The 17,500-nt window shown below is 38.5% G+C and overlaps 3 protein-coding genes and 1 long non-coding RNA gene across 5 annotated transcripts in view; 2 read left to right on the plus strand and 2 right to left on the minus strand.

The window, feature by feature from the left end:
• LOC113813118 (calphotin) overlaps positions 1 to 17,500 on the plus strand; it is a 28,628-nt gene that overhangs the window by 4,198 nt on the left and 6,930 nt on the right. The window contains exon 3 of one of the 2 annotated variants that reach the window (XM_070130790.1): positions 6,229 to 6,857. The exons of the other annotated variant lie outside the window; for it this stretch is intronic. Coding sequence (XP_069986891.1) covers positions 6,229 to 6,741 — 513 coding nt within the window. The 3' untranslated portion in view covers positions 6,742 to 6,857. Of the gene's footprint in view, positions 1 to 6,228; positions 6,858 to 17,500 lie in introns of those variants that run through there. 2 annotated transcript variants of the gene reach the window in all.
• On the plus strand, positions 8,870 to 9,889 carry LOC113813137 (cuticle protein 19.8-like). Its single transcript, XM_027365086.2, has 2 exons — positions 8,870 to 8,936; positions 9,121 to 9,889. Exons 1-2 carry the CDS (start codon positions 8,925 to 8,927, stop codon positions 9,808 to 9,810), a joined length of 702 nt encoding a protein of 233 aa, XP_027220887.2. The 5' UTR covers positions 8,870 to 8,924; the 3' UTR covers positions 9,811 to 9,889.
• LOC113813131 (uncharacterized) lies at positions 12,360 to 13,029 on the minus strand. The gene is made up of 2 exons (XR_011399124.1): positions 12,980 to 13,029; positions 12,360 to 12,825 (listed from the first exon to the last, which is right to left on the minus strand). It is a non-coding gene; the product is annotated as an uncharacterized lncRNA (long non-coding RNA).
• LOC138859149 (cuticle protein 19.8-like) overlaps positions 17,338 to 17,500 on the minus strand; it is a 1,065-nt gene continuing 902 nt past the window's right edge. Inside the window, exon 2 of the mRNA XM_070130943.1 lies at positions 17,338 to 17,500. This exon is cut by the window's right edge and continues 627 nt beyond it. Within this exon, the coding sequence (XP_069987044.1) occupies positions 17,414 to 17,500 (87 nt within the window). The 3' untranslated portion in view covers positions 17,338 to 17,413.

Raw genomic sequence — 17,500 nt, forward strand, 5'->3', positions numbered from 1 at the left:
CGGACCATGAAGGGGCACAAGGAGCCGAGCCGAGAGCGAGGGCGCGGTGGCCTGAGGCGGCGGAGTCGAGGCGAGAAGCGAGTTTTTGCCTCCTTCGGGAATCGTCCTTGAGGGAGGCGCGGCCGCTGGGTGCTACGAGGACCAAGAGGAATGAGATAAAGAGAGAAAAGGAGAAAAGGAGAAAGAGAGGAAGTAAATAAAAAGAGAAAGGGAGAAAAGGAGAAAAAGAGAAAAGGAGGAATTAAAAGAAAAAAGATAAAGAGGGAAAAGGAGAAAAAGAGAAAAAGAGGAAAGATAGGAATTAAAAAAAAAGAGATAAAAAGAGAAAAAACAGGAATTAAGTAAAATATTTAAAAAAAAAAGATAAAAAGAAAAGTATTTATGGCCAGGAGGAAAACTTTTAAAACAGGAATTTAAAAAAAGATTAAAAGAGAAAAAACAGGAATTAAGTAAATGATTAAAAAATATATGTATAAAAAGAAGAGTATTTATGGCCAGGAGGAAAACTTTTGGGGATTTTATTTATATGTATTTGAATTATATTTTGATTTAGAGAAAAAAAACTTCTTCAGGGTAATTTTAGCTATTGTTATATATTTAAAAAAAAGGAAAAGGCTGATGGTCAAAAACAAGCTCGAACTTTGATAAAAGTAAACTAGAAAATAAGTAGGAATGTGAAGAAAAGGCAAAAACAATAGAAGAAAACGTAAAAAAAGAAGAAAACGCTAAAACAACGACAGAAGAAAACGTACGAAAAGCAGAAGAAAAACGCAAGAACAACAACAGAAAAAAAAACGTTAGAACAAAGAAGAAAAACGCAATAATGAAAAAAGAAAAAGCAAAAACAATAGAAGAACAAACGTAAGAACAAAAAAACGTAAGAACAAAGAATTAAAAAAACGCAAGAACAACAGAAGAAAACGTAAGAAAAACAAGAAAGAGCAAAAACAACAGAAGAAAACGTAAGAAAAAAAAACAAACCGCAAGAACAAATAAGAAAGACAAGAAAAAAAACGCAAGAACAAATAAGAAAGACAAGGAAAAAAACCGCAAGAACAAATAAGAAAGACAAGGAAAAAAACCGCAAGAACAAATAAGAAAGACAAGGAAAAAAACCGCAAGAACAAATAAGAAAGAAGGAAAAACGCAGGAACAAAGAAGAATAAGACCAACAAAGAAAAAAAAAAAAAAAACAGGACCCGCCGAAATCCTCACCTGCCCAAAATCCAGCGACAAGGCAATAAAAAAAAAAAAAAAAAAAAAACATATAATATAAAAAAGGACAGCTATGAAGATCGTCGAGGCGCCCACACGGACGAGCGCGGGCGTGGCCGGGGATTCACCCGCGGAGATGCTGTGTTGCCGGGGTGGGCGTCTTCAGGAGCCTCCCTCCCCTCCTCCCCCCTTCCCTTCCCCCTCCCCCTCCCCCCTCACCCTTCCCTCCCTCCCCCCCTAAGACCCATGGCCGCACCTTACCCTGGGGCGCCGTGGGACAATTTATTTTTATTTTTATTTTTATTTTTTGTTCTTTTTCTTTCTTTTTTTTCTTTTTTCGTTTGTTTTTTTCTTCTTTTTTCTTTCTTTTTTTTCTTTTTTTTTTGTCTGCGACTCGGCCTTCGGGAGACATTGAAATAGTTTCGCTGGGATGGGTAGCATGATAGGGATAATAATGATAATTATGATAATACTAATGATAATGATATTTATAATAATCATAATGATATTTATAATAATCCTAATGATGCTAATAGCAATAATAATGATAATCATAATAATACTAATCATAATGATATTTATAATAATCCTAATGATGCTAATAGCAATAATAATGATAATCATAATAATACTAATCATAATGATATTTATAATAATCATAATGATATTTATGATAATCATAATGATGCTAATAGCAATAATAATGATAATTATAATAATATTAATGATGATAATGATATTTATAATAATATTAATGATACTAATAGCAATAATAATAATATTGATAATAATGATATTGATACTAATATTGATGCTGATAATAATAATAATAATAGTAATGATAATAATAATAATAATTATAATAATATAAATAATAATGATATTGATACTAATATTGATACTGATATTGATAGTAATAATAGCAGTAATGATAATAATGATAAAGATAATAATAATGATAATATTGATTAATACTGATATTTACAATAACGACAGTAATACTAATAGCAATATTAATGATAATAATATCAATAATAATGATGATAATGTTAATATTGATGCTGATATTTATAATAATGACAATAATTCCAATAATAATGATGATGATAATGAAAATAATATTGATATCAATAATAATGATACTGATAGCAATAACAGTGATGATAATAATACTAATATGAATAATAATGGTAATAATGATACTAATATTGATATTGATATTACTAATAATGATAATGGTGATAATACTAAGTGATAATAATGATACTAATATGTCAATAATCATGATAGCGATAACCACAACAATAATGATAATAATGAAAATAATGAAAATAACAATAATAATGAAAATAACAATAATAATAATACGAAGAAGAAGAAGAAAATAAAAAACAACAATAACAACATCGACAACAGCATTAAGAATAAGAATAATGATAATAATCTAAATAATATAAATCATCATAATTATAATGGTAAAATATGCGACCCTTGACCTTGAATCTGCTGTCACGTGATAAGAGAATTATATTACGGAGGCTTCTCGTGTGTGTGTGTGTGTGTGTGTGTGTGTGTATGTGTGTGTGTGTGTGCGTGTGTGTGTGTGTGTGTGTGAGTGTGGCGATACTTAATAAAGTCAAAACGTATTTTCTATAAATTATATTAATTGATAGAAATGATAATATACTAAACACATATCAACTAAAACTGATACATTAAACACATATCAACAAAAATAATGATATACTAAACACATATCAACAAGTAATGATGATATATCTAACACAAATTAACAAATATGATGATATATTCAAGATTGTGATGATGGTGGAAATTATAACAGCAAATCCGGTAATTGTAAACGCAATAATTATGATAATCGTGATTGTTAATGATGATGATAAATGTGACATGAGAATAATAAATATAAATAATACTATTGACGAGCAAGTTGATTTAAATATTAATTTGATAATGCAAATAAAAAAGATGATTACCAGAATTAATAATAATGATGATATCGATGCAATACGAAAGTGATAGTGGTAATAGTAATGTTAGTAATAATATCATTAGTTATGAATATGATGATAAAAATAACAGTGATGATAACAATAATAATGATGATGATGATGATGATGATGATGATGATGATGATGATGATGATAATAACAATAATAATAAAGATATCAACAACAACAATGATAATGGAAATAATGATAACAAGGATAATAATAAGCTTAATAATGATAATAATAATAATAATAATGATAATAACAATAATATAAATAAATGATAACGACAAGAACACGAATGAAAACAAGAATAATGATAATGATACTCATAACAATAATAATGAAATAATGATAACAATGATAATGATCATAGCGACAATAATCATGATAAAAAATGAACAGCGTTCGTGAATATCATTACAGCCTCGACTGCAAGTATATATATATATCAAAGTATGTCCAGAAACTCATGCATAAAAAATACGAGCGTGAGGAATACATAAATATAAGGATACATGTCCTCTCTACAGTTAAAATATTACGTTATGTCACTTCCACTTCGCTTCTGTGAACTAGACAAGTCCCCGTTTCATTATCCATCTGTGATCTACGTTATAGCACTTCCACTTCGCTTCCGTAATCTAGGCAAGTCCCCGTTTCATTATCCATCTGTGATCTACGTTATAGCACTTCCACTTCGCTTCCGTAATCTAGGCAAGTCCCCGTTTCATTATCCATCTGTGATCTACGTTATAGCACTTCCACTTCGCTTCCGTAATCTAGACAAGTCCCCGTTTCACTATCCATCTGTGATCTACGTTATAGCACTTCCACTTCGCTTCCGTAATCTAGGCAAGTCCCCGTTTCATTATCCATCTGTGATCTACGTTATAGCACTTCCACTTCGCTTCCGTAATCTAGGCAAGTCCCCGTTTCATTATCCATCTGTGATCTACGTTATAGCACTTCCACTTCGCTTCCGTAATCTAGACAAGTCCCCGTTTCATTATCCATCTGTGATCTACGTTATAGCACTTCCGGTCGTGAGATCCGTGAAGTACTTTGTGAATCGTTGTGAAAATTGTGAAGATCAGGGTGTGCTAGCGACTGCACGAAGTTCCTCCTTGCAGAAGTAAGTAAGTTTTGCTTGAAGTTGGAGGTGAAGAAGAAGGGGAACGTGAGGGTGCTGGGATAAGCAATTTGATTTAAATAACAGTAATTTGATAATGCTAACAAAAAAGATGATTACCCGAATTAATAATAATGATGATATCGATGTAATACGAAAGTGATAGTGACAAAAGCAATGTTAGTAATAATATTAACAGTGTTGAATATGAGGATAAAAATAATAATGTTGATGATAATAATAATGATGATAATAATAATGATGATATTATCATTAATGTCAGCAATAATGATAATAATAATAATGACGATATTATGAGGGTGCTGGGATAAGCTGCCTTATGGCTTATCTTATGAAATTCCTTCTGACACTATGGGAGTAGAGTGTGGAGTCAGCTGTTCCAGAACAGCTGTAAAATTGTACGTGTTATATTTTTTTAGGGATTCTTTTTTATTTTTTATATATGCTGATGGTAATAAAGATGATAATAATGATAATGATAATGATAACAAGAATAGTAATAATAATAACAATAATAATAATAATAATAATAATAATAATAATAATAATGATAATTGTAATAGTATTAATGATAATGTTGAAAATTATAATCATTATCATTATCATTAATAATAATAACATGTAACACCATTTTACAAATGCATTTATGATATAATATCATAATACCACCATAACAATAGCGATAGTAACAATAATGATGATATCAATGTTAATACCAGCTAATACCATCAGTGAGAACAATAACAATTATAATGATGATAGTGATGATGAAGAACAGGAGGATAAGTATGATGATGATGGAGATAAGGATAACGAAGATGATTAAGTAATAATAAGGATTATGATGATAATGAAATGTCCATTATAGAAATGAAGATAATAACGATGATAACAATGATAGTAATGATAAAGCTAACCATAATAATGATAATGATTATCATTATTATAATCATTATTATCATAATTATAATAATAGTACTGAGAATTATGATAATAATGATAACAATAATGATGGTAATAATAATAATAGCAATGGTAATAATGACAATAAAAATAATGATGGTAATAATGATAATAGCTATGATAATAGTGAATAAAAATAATGATAATGCTACTACTAATAATAATAATGAACACAATTTTCGTAATAATAAGGATCAAAATAGTAGTGACAGTGTACGTAACAAGAACATTGAAAAATTACAGAAAACATAACAAACGCTCATAACCAATAATTGTTACCAGCCAGAATAACAGCAACGAAAAATTATGATAATGATATTAAAACCAAAACGACAAACCTTTGGAGAAAAAAAAGCCCTCCCTCCATCTAGCTCTATGGAGGGCGTGGTCACGGGTCGAGACGAGCGGGTATAAAAGGCGAGATTCTCGGACGACCTTCCCAAACCTCCTCCGTCCAGTCCAGAGAGACCTCCGTCCGCGACCTCCCCAGCGACACAAAATGAAACTCATTGTTAGTAAACATCGGGATTGCTTTGTCAAAATGGAGCATATTCATGGAATGTGTGTCATGGATATATGTATTGCTATTCTTGTTCAAATATTTTGATATCTTATACTGTGCTGCCTGTATGATTTCCTTTAGATGCAACTGATATCCTTTTTACCTAACATTTTCTTTTGCAGGTTTTATCTCTGTTGGCAGCAACATGCTCCGCGGCTCCACAGCTTTATCAGACGGTGGCAGGAACTGTGGCCAGTCCACAGTGGAACCTTCCAGCTGTTATGAAGATTCCTGAACCAGGTGTAAACTTGGGAATGGTATTAACTGCCCCTGCCCCTTTCCCTGTTGTGAAGGCCGCCCCTATCCCTGTCCCTGTTGTGAAGGCCGCCCCTTCCCTTACCGTCGTTGACGCTGCCCCTGTAGCTGTGGCCCCTGTTACCCCGCTGGTCAAGAGTGCAGCCATTGTGGCTCCTGCTGCCCCTGTGGCAGTCGCCCCTGTGGTCAAGAGCGCTGTCCCCGTCACTGTGGTGGCAGCGCCTGAGCCCCTCATGGCCCCTGAACCCCCCATGCCCTCCCTCAGCGTCCCTCACGTGGGAGGCCAATTCCACGCCCAGGACGAGGCCGGCCAGTACACCTTCGGCCACTACGGCGGCCCCAACACCCGCGTGGAGACCAGGGACTCTTTGGGTCGTACCTCCGGCAGCTTCGCCTACGTGGACCCCGAGGGGGACGTCCAGGTGAGGAAGTACGCCGCCGCCCCCGGTTCTGGCTTCAGGGTGGCCGCCTCTGACCTCGTCGAGGACACGCTGGCCGTGGCTCAGGTCAAGTCCGCCCACGCCCGCGCCCACCAAGCTGTTAAGTCGTTGACAGCAAATTCTGTTGTCACGCTAGTTTGATTCTGAACTGACATGAGCTCACTTCCCGAGTAGGCCTACTCTACCAGTATATATCGTTTCCTGTATATATCTCAGACTTCCCTTTTATATACCAATAAAAAATACCAAGAATAAATGTTGAATTTTCCTCTTATTTTACCTGCATTTTGATTCACATTCTCAGAGGTCGTTCTATTGCTTTTCATGAACAATAAAGTTGAAGGTATCGCAGGCCCTTGTACCTTGCCTCACACCAGGACGGATTGCGGACAGCACAAGGACCTGCAGAGTTGGCTCACTTTAATGTAAGAATGGTTCGAGTTGGGCGCATCAAATCGTGTCTAGTGACAGTGATTCTGCCGCTGACCTGCAACACAGAAAGGGTATTTTAAGTGACTATCTACCATTAGGAATTGGAAAGAAATCGAACTTTTATCCATCCTTCTGCCACCGAGACTACTCGATGATGAAAGTGAATCCACTTTTGAAAAAGCTCTTTTCTTCCAATGACGATGGACCGTTCTTTCCCCACTTGTCAACGTACGAGGTTGGGGGTGTAGAGCAGGTGAATGAAAGGGGCTCTTTGCCGGAGGATTTATCGGGGGAGATAGATGCTTGACCCCGCGAGAGACCCGTGCCCTGGGTGCCGAGGGCGGAGCGGTGACGAACGAGACCGTCGTCTGTCTCTGGCTCTCTCTGCTCTCCTCCTGTTCTGTCCGGGTCTGCCTGGCGAGACGTGCTTTTATGCAGCTGTTTCTTATGAGGGCGTTTCGCTTGCTTAGGAGAGTGTCACAAGGGAAAGTAAAGTGAGCACCTGCATCAGCTGAAGGGGGAGGGCAGCTACCGGGGCCAAGGTGCGAAAGAGGTAACCATCCGGCCATGTATGCATCGCTGACACCACCTTATCCAAATTAGTTATTTTATGCGCTATTGGATTCTACGGGAAATTGTGCGTTACTATGCTTCTGTAGCTGCCTAAATCACCAAATTACTTTGAAATTATAAAGAATAGATAACGAAAACTGTGGCTATCATTTGAATAAAAAAAAAAAAAAAATAGCAATAGCCCTTGCACCGTCAGCCAAATTTTGCAGAGTTGTTGAACTTACATACTGACACATCTGGAATCTCTCGAAGTTCTTATTTCGCGCAGAAGTATAGAGTTGGTAACTTACATGTAGTGCCCAGCTGTTCCCGGAAACTTACAGCTGCTGAAAAATGCTCTGCCACTGATCTCGAGGCTTTAGCTGTTGTCGGAGTCGGCACAACACTCTGTAAAAGTGTACATGTTATACTACTTATGGATTCTTCGGATTTTTTAAGATTTTACTTCACTAAGACATCTATGCTGATGATAGTAATGATAATGCTAATAATAATGATAATAATATCAATAACAATAGTAATGATGATAATAATGATAAAAATAATAATAGTAATAACGATGTTAATAATGATAATAACAATAGTAATAGTAATGATGATAATAACTGTTATTATCCTTTGAAGGGATGCTAATACCAGCAGTGATCATGATTATAATCCTAAGAACAATAACAATTATAATGATGATGTTGAGGAACAGGAGAATAAGTAAGAGGAAAATGATAGAGATACGGATAATGAAGATGATTACAGTGATGATAATAATTATGATGATAATGAAATGTTCATCTTAGAAATAAAGATAATAGCGATGATAATAATGATAGCAATGATAATACTGACATTAATGATAATGATAATTATTGTTATTATCATAATGAGAACTGTAGTAATGATAATGATAATAATAGCAATGGTTATAAGATATCAATAATGATTACAATAACAATAATGATGATAATAATGATAACAATATTTCTTTATAGTAATGATGATCGTAATAACAGTAATTAATGACATTAATATAGATATCAGTGGAACAAGAACAGTGAAAAAATACATAAACCATAATAAATGCAGACAGCCAATCATAATGTTAACAGCCCAAACAAAACAAAACAAAACAAAAATATTACAATCGTACTAAAACCAAAACGACAAACCTTTGGAGAAAAAAAGCCCCCCATCTGGCGCTATGGAGGGCGTGGTCACGGGTCGAGACGAGCGGGTATAAAAGGCGAGATTCTCGGACGACCTTCCCAAACCTCCTCCGTCCAGTCCAGAGAGACCTCCGTCCGCGACCTCCCCAGCGACACAAAATGAAACTCATTGTTAGTAAACATCGGGATTGCTTTGTCAAAATGGAGCATATTCATGGAATTTGTGCTTTAAAGAAGTCATGGGTATATGTGTTGCTATTCTTGTTCAAGTATTTTGATATCTTATACTGTGCTGCCTGTATGATTTCCTTTAGATGCAACTGATATGCTTTTTATCTAACATTTTCTTTTACAGGTTTTATCTCTGTTGGCAGCAACATGCTCCGCGGCTCCGCAGCTTTATCAGACGGTGGCAGGAACTGTGGCCAGTCCACAGTGGAACCTTCCGGCTGTTATGAAGATTCCTGAACCAGGTGTAAACTTGGGAATGGTATTAACCGCCCCTGCCCCTGTCCCTGTTGTGAAGGCCGCCCCTTCCCTTACCTTCGTTGAAGCTTCCCCTGTAGCTGTGGCTCCTGTTGCCCCGCTAGTCAAGAGTGCAGCCATTGTGGCTCCTGCTGCCCCTGTGGCAGTCGCCCCTGTGGTCAAGAGCGCTGTCCCCGTCACTGTAGTGGCAGCGCCTGAGCCCCTCATGGCCCCTGAACCCCCCATGCCCTCCCTCAGCGTCCCTCACGTGGGAGGCCAATTCCACGCCCAGGACGAGGCCGGCCAGTACACCTTCGGCCACTACGGCGGCCCCAACACCCGCGTGGAGACCAGGGACTCTTTGGGTCGTACCTCCGGCAGCTTCGCCTACGTGGACCCCGAGGGGGACGTCCAGGTGAGGAAGTACGCCGCCGCCCCCGGTTCTGGCTTCAGGGTGGCCGCCTCTGACCTCGTCGAGGACACGCCCGCCGTGGCCCAGGTCAAGTCCGCCCACGCCCGCGCCCACGCCCAACAAGCTGCTATGTCGTTAGCAGGAAATTCCGCTGTCACGCTGATTTAACCTGCAAACTGGCTCAGTCCACGGGTATTCATATAAATCTTTGTATATAATTTTTTTTTAACAATAAAATGTGCCATTATGAATGATGCGATTTATTCCTTATATATAATAAGCAGGATGTGACGAATTTGAATTTTGAGCAGTAATGATAAACAGAAACGCAGTGATAGATAACACAATATACTCAACGCATCATAAGTCCTTAACCTGACATAGGGTAGACTTAAGTAGACATGTGTGGAATTCATGTTGAACAGATTGCAATAGGAACAACGCAGGGAAGGACAAGAAAACACGAATATGCCGAAGGCCTTTTCACTATTGCTTCGTCAGGGCAATAGTGAAGAGGCCTTCGGCATATTCGTGTTTTCTTGCCCTTCCCTTCGTTGTTCCCATTAAGTAGACATATACATAACACATGTACACATTTCTGACTTCACCTTCCAATGACAATGAGGTAGTTCGAATGAATTATGAATGTATCCCCCACTGACAGGACCATTAACTGTTAGTAATTTCAGTACCAGCCATGATCACAACAATTTGCTTAATCTTCTGCATATCACAAAGTATGTTTTGAAAGGGGAAAGGATATTTAAACACCAGGAAAAATAGATTCGCAGAAAATCTATTTAGCAGGTAATATTGTGTATGCATGCCAGCGTACATACATACGCTTTCATAAATTAAAAGATATCTTATATTTGCCAGTACAGCATCTGCTATTTTGTCTTCCTGAACCGCGATTCTGGTAAAAAAAAAAAAAAAAAAAAAAAAAAAAAAAAAGAGCCACCCTGTAGTATTATGTACTTGAGTTCAATAGACGAATGTATAGAGCTATGAGAAGAACCTTGCCGCTTGTCATATCAAGGAATGATGCAGTTTTCTTCTGATTTTGACCCCGTTTATATCTTAATCGTGTTCATATCCAATTGCATATTTTGATCAAGCTAATGATTATTATTAATATATATTTTAGAGTTGAAATTTGGTTGAAAAGGGGTAGGTAAAATATGGAAAATCAAGGAACAATTAAAATAAAATCAAAATCTCTTTCTTTATATGGGTATTAGATCCAAAATATACACACAATACCTTTGATTACACAGCCTCGCCTGCACAGTATAATATACTTTGCTCTGAATGCGGAACAAAACCTCAATAAAATGTTCCCAAAGAGTTCTAGTAAGGGTAACCGCTCCCGGTGGTAAGCACACTGCAAGACACCTTATATAAGGCACTCTTTCACTTTCATTTTCACTCGCATGTACCCAAACCATAAATTTTATTTCAAATAAACATACGAATTAGCTGTCGTGTCACATGTACAATCCTCAGAGCCTTATGCCGTAACGTATGTGCATATAACTACTAACTGCAGAATCACAGCCATGGCAGAATTGGTAGACGACGCCGTTAAGACTCGTAGTTGGAACTCGTTCAGAGGAAGAGGATATCTTATCGAGCTTCTGTAAATGACCGGCACACAGCCATACTACAGTCGTTTACCTTCCTAATGAGCAAATCGGGCATGGCATTGGAAGTCCAGGGTTTATACTTCAGCTCGTAATAGTTTAATGGTAAATCATGACTCAATTCAGACATTAGGAATGATTTAGAGCCTCTTAAATGTCCTGGCGACGGGGTGATGGGCCGAAAAGATCGTAAAACGTTGGCCGTATAGATAGTTATCGTGTTGTATTGGCTCCAACTACAGCTAAAGCCTCTAGTTCTGTGGCAGAGTATTTTTTTCGGCATCTCTAAGTGTCCGGGAACAGCTGGGCACTACCTGTAAGTTACCATCTCTGTCCTCTTGTGCAAAATACGAAGCTCTAGAGATTCCAGATGCGTCAGTATGTAAGTTCGACAACTCCTTAATACAGGGGATATTGTCATATTCTTAGTTCAAATAATAGTTATATTTCTCCCTACCTATTTTTATATAATCTTTTCAAAGTAATTTGGTCATTTGGGCAGCTACGGAAGCAATGAAACACAGTTTTCCTGTAGAATCCAAGAGCGCACAAAAGAAAAAAAAGAATGGATAAAGCATATTAGAAAATTAAAGTCTCTTACATGCGTGGGAAAGGGAGGGGCTATCGTGAGTGGAAGAAACGAGCATTTTCGAAACCAGATTCTCTTTCATCATCTCTGTGGCAGAGGGATGGACATGGGGCTCAATTTCTTCTCAATTTCCAATACTAGATAATCACATATCTAAGATACGCTAACCGGGTTGCGGGTCAGCGGCAGAATCCCTTTGACTAGACACGATTTGATGCGGCCAACTCAAGCCATTCCCACGTTAGGTTGGGAATAAAACTCTGCAGGTCCTTGATGCTGTCCGCAATCCGTCATGGTGCGAGAGAAGGTACAAAGGCCTGCGATAACTTTATTGTTCATGAAAAGCAAGAAAACAACCTCTGAGACTGTGATTCACTTACGTATGTGGACGTAATGGATGGCATGTGAGAATCATGCGCATGGTTATCATGATTGGGATCAGTCTCCTAAAACAAAATGTTGGTAAAGTAAAAGGAAAATTCATCTGCTTTTGGTACTATTTATTGATATATAAAAAGGAAGGCCTACTCGGGAAGTGAGCTGATGTCAGTTAAGAATAACAAGCGTGACTACAGTCAACGATTTAGCAACTTGTTGGGCGTGAGCGCGGGCGTGGGCGGACTTGACCTGGGCCACGGCGGGCGTGTCCTCGACGAGGTCAGAGGCGGCCACCCTGAAGCCAGAACCGGGGGCGGCGGCGTACTTCCTCACCTGGACGTCCCCCTCGGGGTCCACGTAGGCGAAGCTGCCGGAGGTACGACCCTAAGCGTCCCTGGTCTCCGCACGGGCGCTGGGGCCGCCGTGAGGGATGCTGAGGGACGGCATGGGGGTTTCAGGGGCGGTTAATACCACTCCCAAGTTTACACCTGGTTCAGGAATCTTCACAGTTCCTGCCACCGTGTGATAAAGCTGCGGAGCCGCGTAGCATGTTGCTACCAACAGTGATAGCACCTGAAGCAAGGAAAATAAGCTAGTGCTTAAAAACTAATCGCATTCCAACATTAGTATTCAACCAAACTAACGTCCATTCCCCATTTAAAACCAGTGCAGTGGGAATGCCTAAGCAAATACAATACAAAATAAGACCAAAGCAGTAAATACTAACGATCAGTTTCATCTTGGCGTAGTTGTGATGGCCGAGTGAGGGAGATCTGTGGTCAACGGACGCTGTGCTTGGCCTTATATACCGGTCACCTCCCTGACCACGCCCTGCTTTGCACCTTAACGGCCACACGAACTTTAGCATTTTGCCGAAAGTTTCCGAGAGAAAAGGCTAAGGTGGCGAAGATTCTCAAATCTATATCAAGGCGTTTGTGGAAGGAAACCATCTCCTTTTCTTTCGTTAAGGTTTATAATGAATTGCGTTTACTTTTTAGACATGGTATTTTGGACTAGAGTGCGCAAACCTTAAAAGGGTATGAACTGAGTATCCATTTCATGTACCTTTTCGTGTGCATTATTTACACTGCAAAGCATTATATGGAACTTAAAAAACACTCCAATTCAATTAATGTGTATATGTATTTATATATGTATGTATGTAGATCTACACACACACACACACACACACACACATACACACACACACACACACACACATATATATATATATATATATATATATATATATATATATATATATTCATGTATATGTGTATATATATGTATATATACGTATATGTATGTACATATATATGTATATTATACACGGTATTTTTTTTTTTTTTTTAACCACTACAATATATCAAACAGCATTAAGTGATAAGATTCCATCATTCTACTCAAACTGTGATTGTTCTTCGAATCTTTCAAAATACTTTAGTTTCTTGTCTTTCTGTGCAACGTTAATTACAATTCATGCTGCGACATTTGCTTCCATGAGGTGCTATTCAAACTCGTTTTATCATATGCAATAAAAGCTTTTAATTGACGAACCGTTTTCATGTTGACAAATGTAGAAAAGGTACGAGAGAGAATGAATGTCTTTGCAATTTAAGAGATGGTATTTGACCGGTTTCGAGTATATCTTCGTCAGAAATGAATCTATTTCTGACGAGGATATATATTCGAAAGAAGTTGGATGCATTTCTTGTATTGCGATGATATTCATTGTCATTCATACTTTTTCTACAGGAAATTGATGTTTAACCCTAACTTAATTCGAGTGATATATTGTTGTTATATTATAGACCTAAAAACAACGCATTCGCAACCCAAAAAGTAGATAGATTTGCTATATCGTGATAAGATTATATCCTCTATTCCTTTCTATTTTCACATTTCCTCACGCCATGAAACATGACAGTGGAATACGAACCTAAATCGAGATGATACAGCTATTACCTCGTATCATGTCATGAAATATGAGAGATGACACAGTTAATGAGAGGGGACACAGAGATGACACAGTTAATGAGAGATGAGAGTTAATCACATGACACATGACACTGCAACAGTCATCAAAAAGCTCGTGATAGTGTTGACGAAAGCATCTGCACTCGTAGCCCCTGCACCGTCTCCCGCGTCTCTCGAAGGCCGGTCGGTCGCGCTCGGCCTCTGTGGCAGAGGGATGGACATGGGGCTCAATTTCTTCTCAATTTCCAATACTAGATAATCACATATCTAAGATACACTAACCGAGTTGCGGGTCAGCGGCAGAATCAGTTTGACTGGACACGATTTGATGCGCCCAACTCAAGCCATTCCCACGTTAGGTTGGGAATAAAACTCTGCAGGTCCTTGATGCTGTCCGCAATCCGTCATGGCGTGAGACAAGGTACAAAGGCCTGCGATAACTATATTGTCCATGAAAAGCAAGAAAACAATATCTAGGAATGTGATCCACTCACGTTTGTGAACGTAATGGATGGCATGTGAGAATCATGCCCATGGTTATCATTATTGGTATCAGTCTCCTAAAACAAAATGTTGGTAAAGTAAAAGGAAAATTCATCTGCTCTTGGTACTATTTATTGATATATAAAAAGGAAGGCCTACTCGGGAAGTGAGCTGATGTCAGTTAAGAATAACAATTGCGTGACAACAGTTAACGATTTAGCAGCTTGGTGGGCGCGGGCGTGGGCGGACTTGACCTGGGCCACGGCGGGCGTGTCCTCGACGAGGTCAGAGGCGGCCACCCTGAAGCCAGAACCGGGGGCGGCGGCGTACTTCCTCACCTGGACGTCCCCCTCGGGGTCCACGTAGGCGAAGCTGCCGGAGGTACGACCCTAAGCGTCCCTGGTCTCCGCACGGGCGCTGGGGCCGCCGTGAGGGATGCTGAGGGACGGCATGGGGGTTTCAGGGGCGGTTAATACCATTCCCAAGTTTACACCTGGTTCAGGAATTTTCACAGTTCCTGCCACCGTCTGATAAAGCTGCGGAGCCGCGTAGCATGTTGCTACCAACAGTGATAGTACCTGAAGCAAGGAAAATAAGCTAGTGCTTAAAAAATAATCGCATTCCAACATTAGTATTCAACCAAACTAACGTCTATTCCCCTTTTAAAACCAGTGCAGTGGGAATGCCTAAGCAAATACAATACAGATGAAAACCAGTGCAGTAAATACTAACGATCAGTTTCATTTTGGCGTAGTTGTGATGGCCGAGAGAGAGGGAGATCCGTGGTCAACGGACACGGTGCTTGGCCTTATATACCGGTCACCTCCCTGACCACGCCCTGCTTTGCACCTTAACGGCCACACGAACTTTAGCATTTTGCCGAAAGTTTCCGAGAGAAAAGGTTAAGGTGGTGAAGATTCTTAAATTTATATCAAGGCGTTTGTGGAAGGAAACCATCTTCTTTTCTTTAGTTAAAGTTTGTAGTGAATTGCGTTTACTTTTTAGACATGGTATTTTGGACTAGAATCCGCAAACCTTAAAAGGGTATGAACTGAATATCCATTTCATGTGCCTTTTCCTGAGCTTTATTTACACTGCAAAGCATTATATGGAACTTAAAAAATACTCCAATTCAATTAATGTGTATTTGTATTTATATATGTATGTATGTAGATCTATACACACAACACACACACACACACACACACACACACACACACACACACACACACACACACACACACACATATATATATATATATATATATATATATATATATATATATATATATATATATATATTCATGTATATGTGTATATATATGTATATATACGTATATGTATGTACATATATATGTATATTATACACGGTACTTTTGTTTTTTAAACCACTACAATATATCAAACAGCATTAAGTGATAAGATTCCATCATTCTACTCAAACTACTTTAGTTTCTTGTCTTTCTGTGCAACATTAATTGCAATTCATGCTGCGACATTTGCTACCATGAGGTGCTATTCAAACTCGTTTTATCATATGCAATAAAAGCTTCAAATTGATGAACCGTTTTCATGTTTACAAATGAAGAAAAGGTACGAGAGAGAATGAATATCTTTGCAGTTTAAGAGATGGTATTTGATCGGTTTCGAGTATATCTTCGTCAGAAATGCATCTATTTCTGACGAAGATATATATTCGAAAGAAGTTAAATACATTTCTTGTATTGCGATGATATTCATTGTCATTCATACTTTTTCTACAGGAAATTGATGTTTAACCCTAACTTAATTCGTGCGATACATTGTTATTATATTATAAACCCAATAACAACGCATTCGCAACCCAAAAAGTAGATAGATTTGCTATATCGTGATAAGATAATATCCTTCATTCCATTCTATTTTCACATTTCCTCACGCCATGAAACATGACAGTGGAACACGAACCTAAATCGAGATGATACAGCTATTACCTCGTATCATGTCATGAAATATGAGAGATGACACAGTTGATGAGAGGGGACACAGAGATGACACAGTTAATGAGAGATGAGAGTTAATCACATGACACATGACACTGCAACAGTCATCAAAATGCTCGTGATAGTGTTGACGAAAGCATCTGCACTCGTAGCCCCTGCACCGTCTCCCGCGTCTCTCGAAGGCCGGTCGGTCGCGCTCGGCCTCTGTGGCAGAGGGATGGACATGGGGCTCAATTTCTTCTCAATTTCCAATTCTAGATAATCACATATCTAAGATACACTAACCGGGTTGCGGGTCAGCGGCAGAATCACTTTGACTAGACACGATTTGATGCGGCCAACTCAAGCCATTCCCACGTTAGGTTGGGAATAAAACTCTGCAGGTCCTTGATGCTGTCCGCGATCCGTCATGGTGTGAGACAAGGTACAAAGGCCTGCGATAACTATATTGTTCATGAAAAGCAAGAAAACAACCTCTGAGACTGTGATTCACTTACGTATGTGGACGTAATGGATGGCATGTAAAAATCATGCGCATGGTTATCATGATTGGTATCAGTCTCTTAACACAGAATGTTGGTAAAGTAAAAGGAAAATTCAACATCTATTCTTGGTACTTTTTTATTAATATACAAAAAGGAAGTCTGAGATATATACAGGACATGATATATACTGGTAGAGTAGGCCTACTCGGGAAGGGAGCTCATGTCAGTTAAGAATTAAACTAGCGTGACAACAGAATTTACTGTCAACGACTTAACAGCTTGGTGGGCGCGGGCGTGGGCGGACTTGACCTGGGCCACGGC

This window comes from Penaeus vannamei, chromosome 15 (genome assembly GCF_042767895.1).
Source record: "Penaeus vannamei isolate JL-2024 chromosome 15, ASM4276789v1, whole genome shotgun sequence".
NCBI classification, from domain to species: domain Eukaryota; kingdom Metazoa; phylum Arthropoda; class Malacostraca; order Decapoda; family Penaeidae; genus Penaeus; species Penaeus vannamei.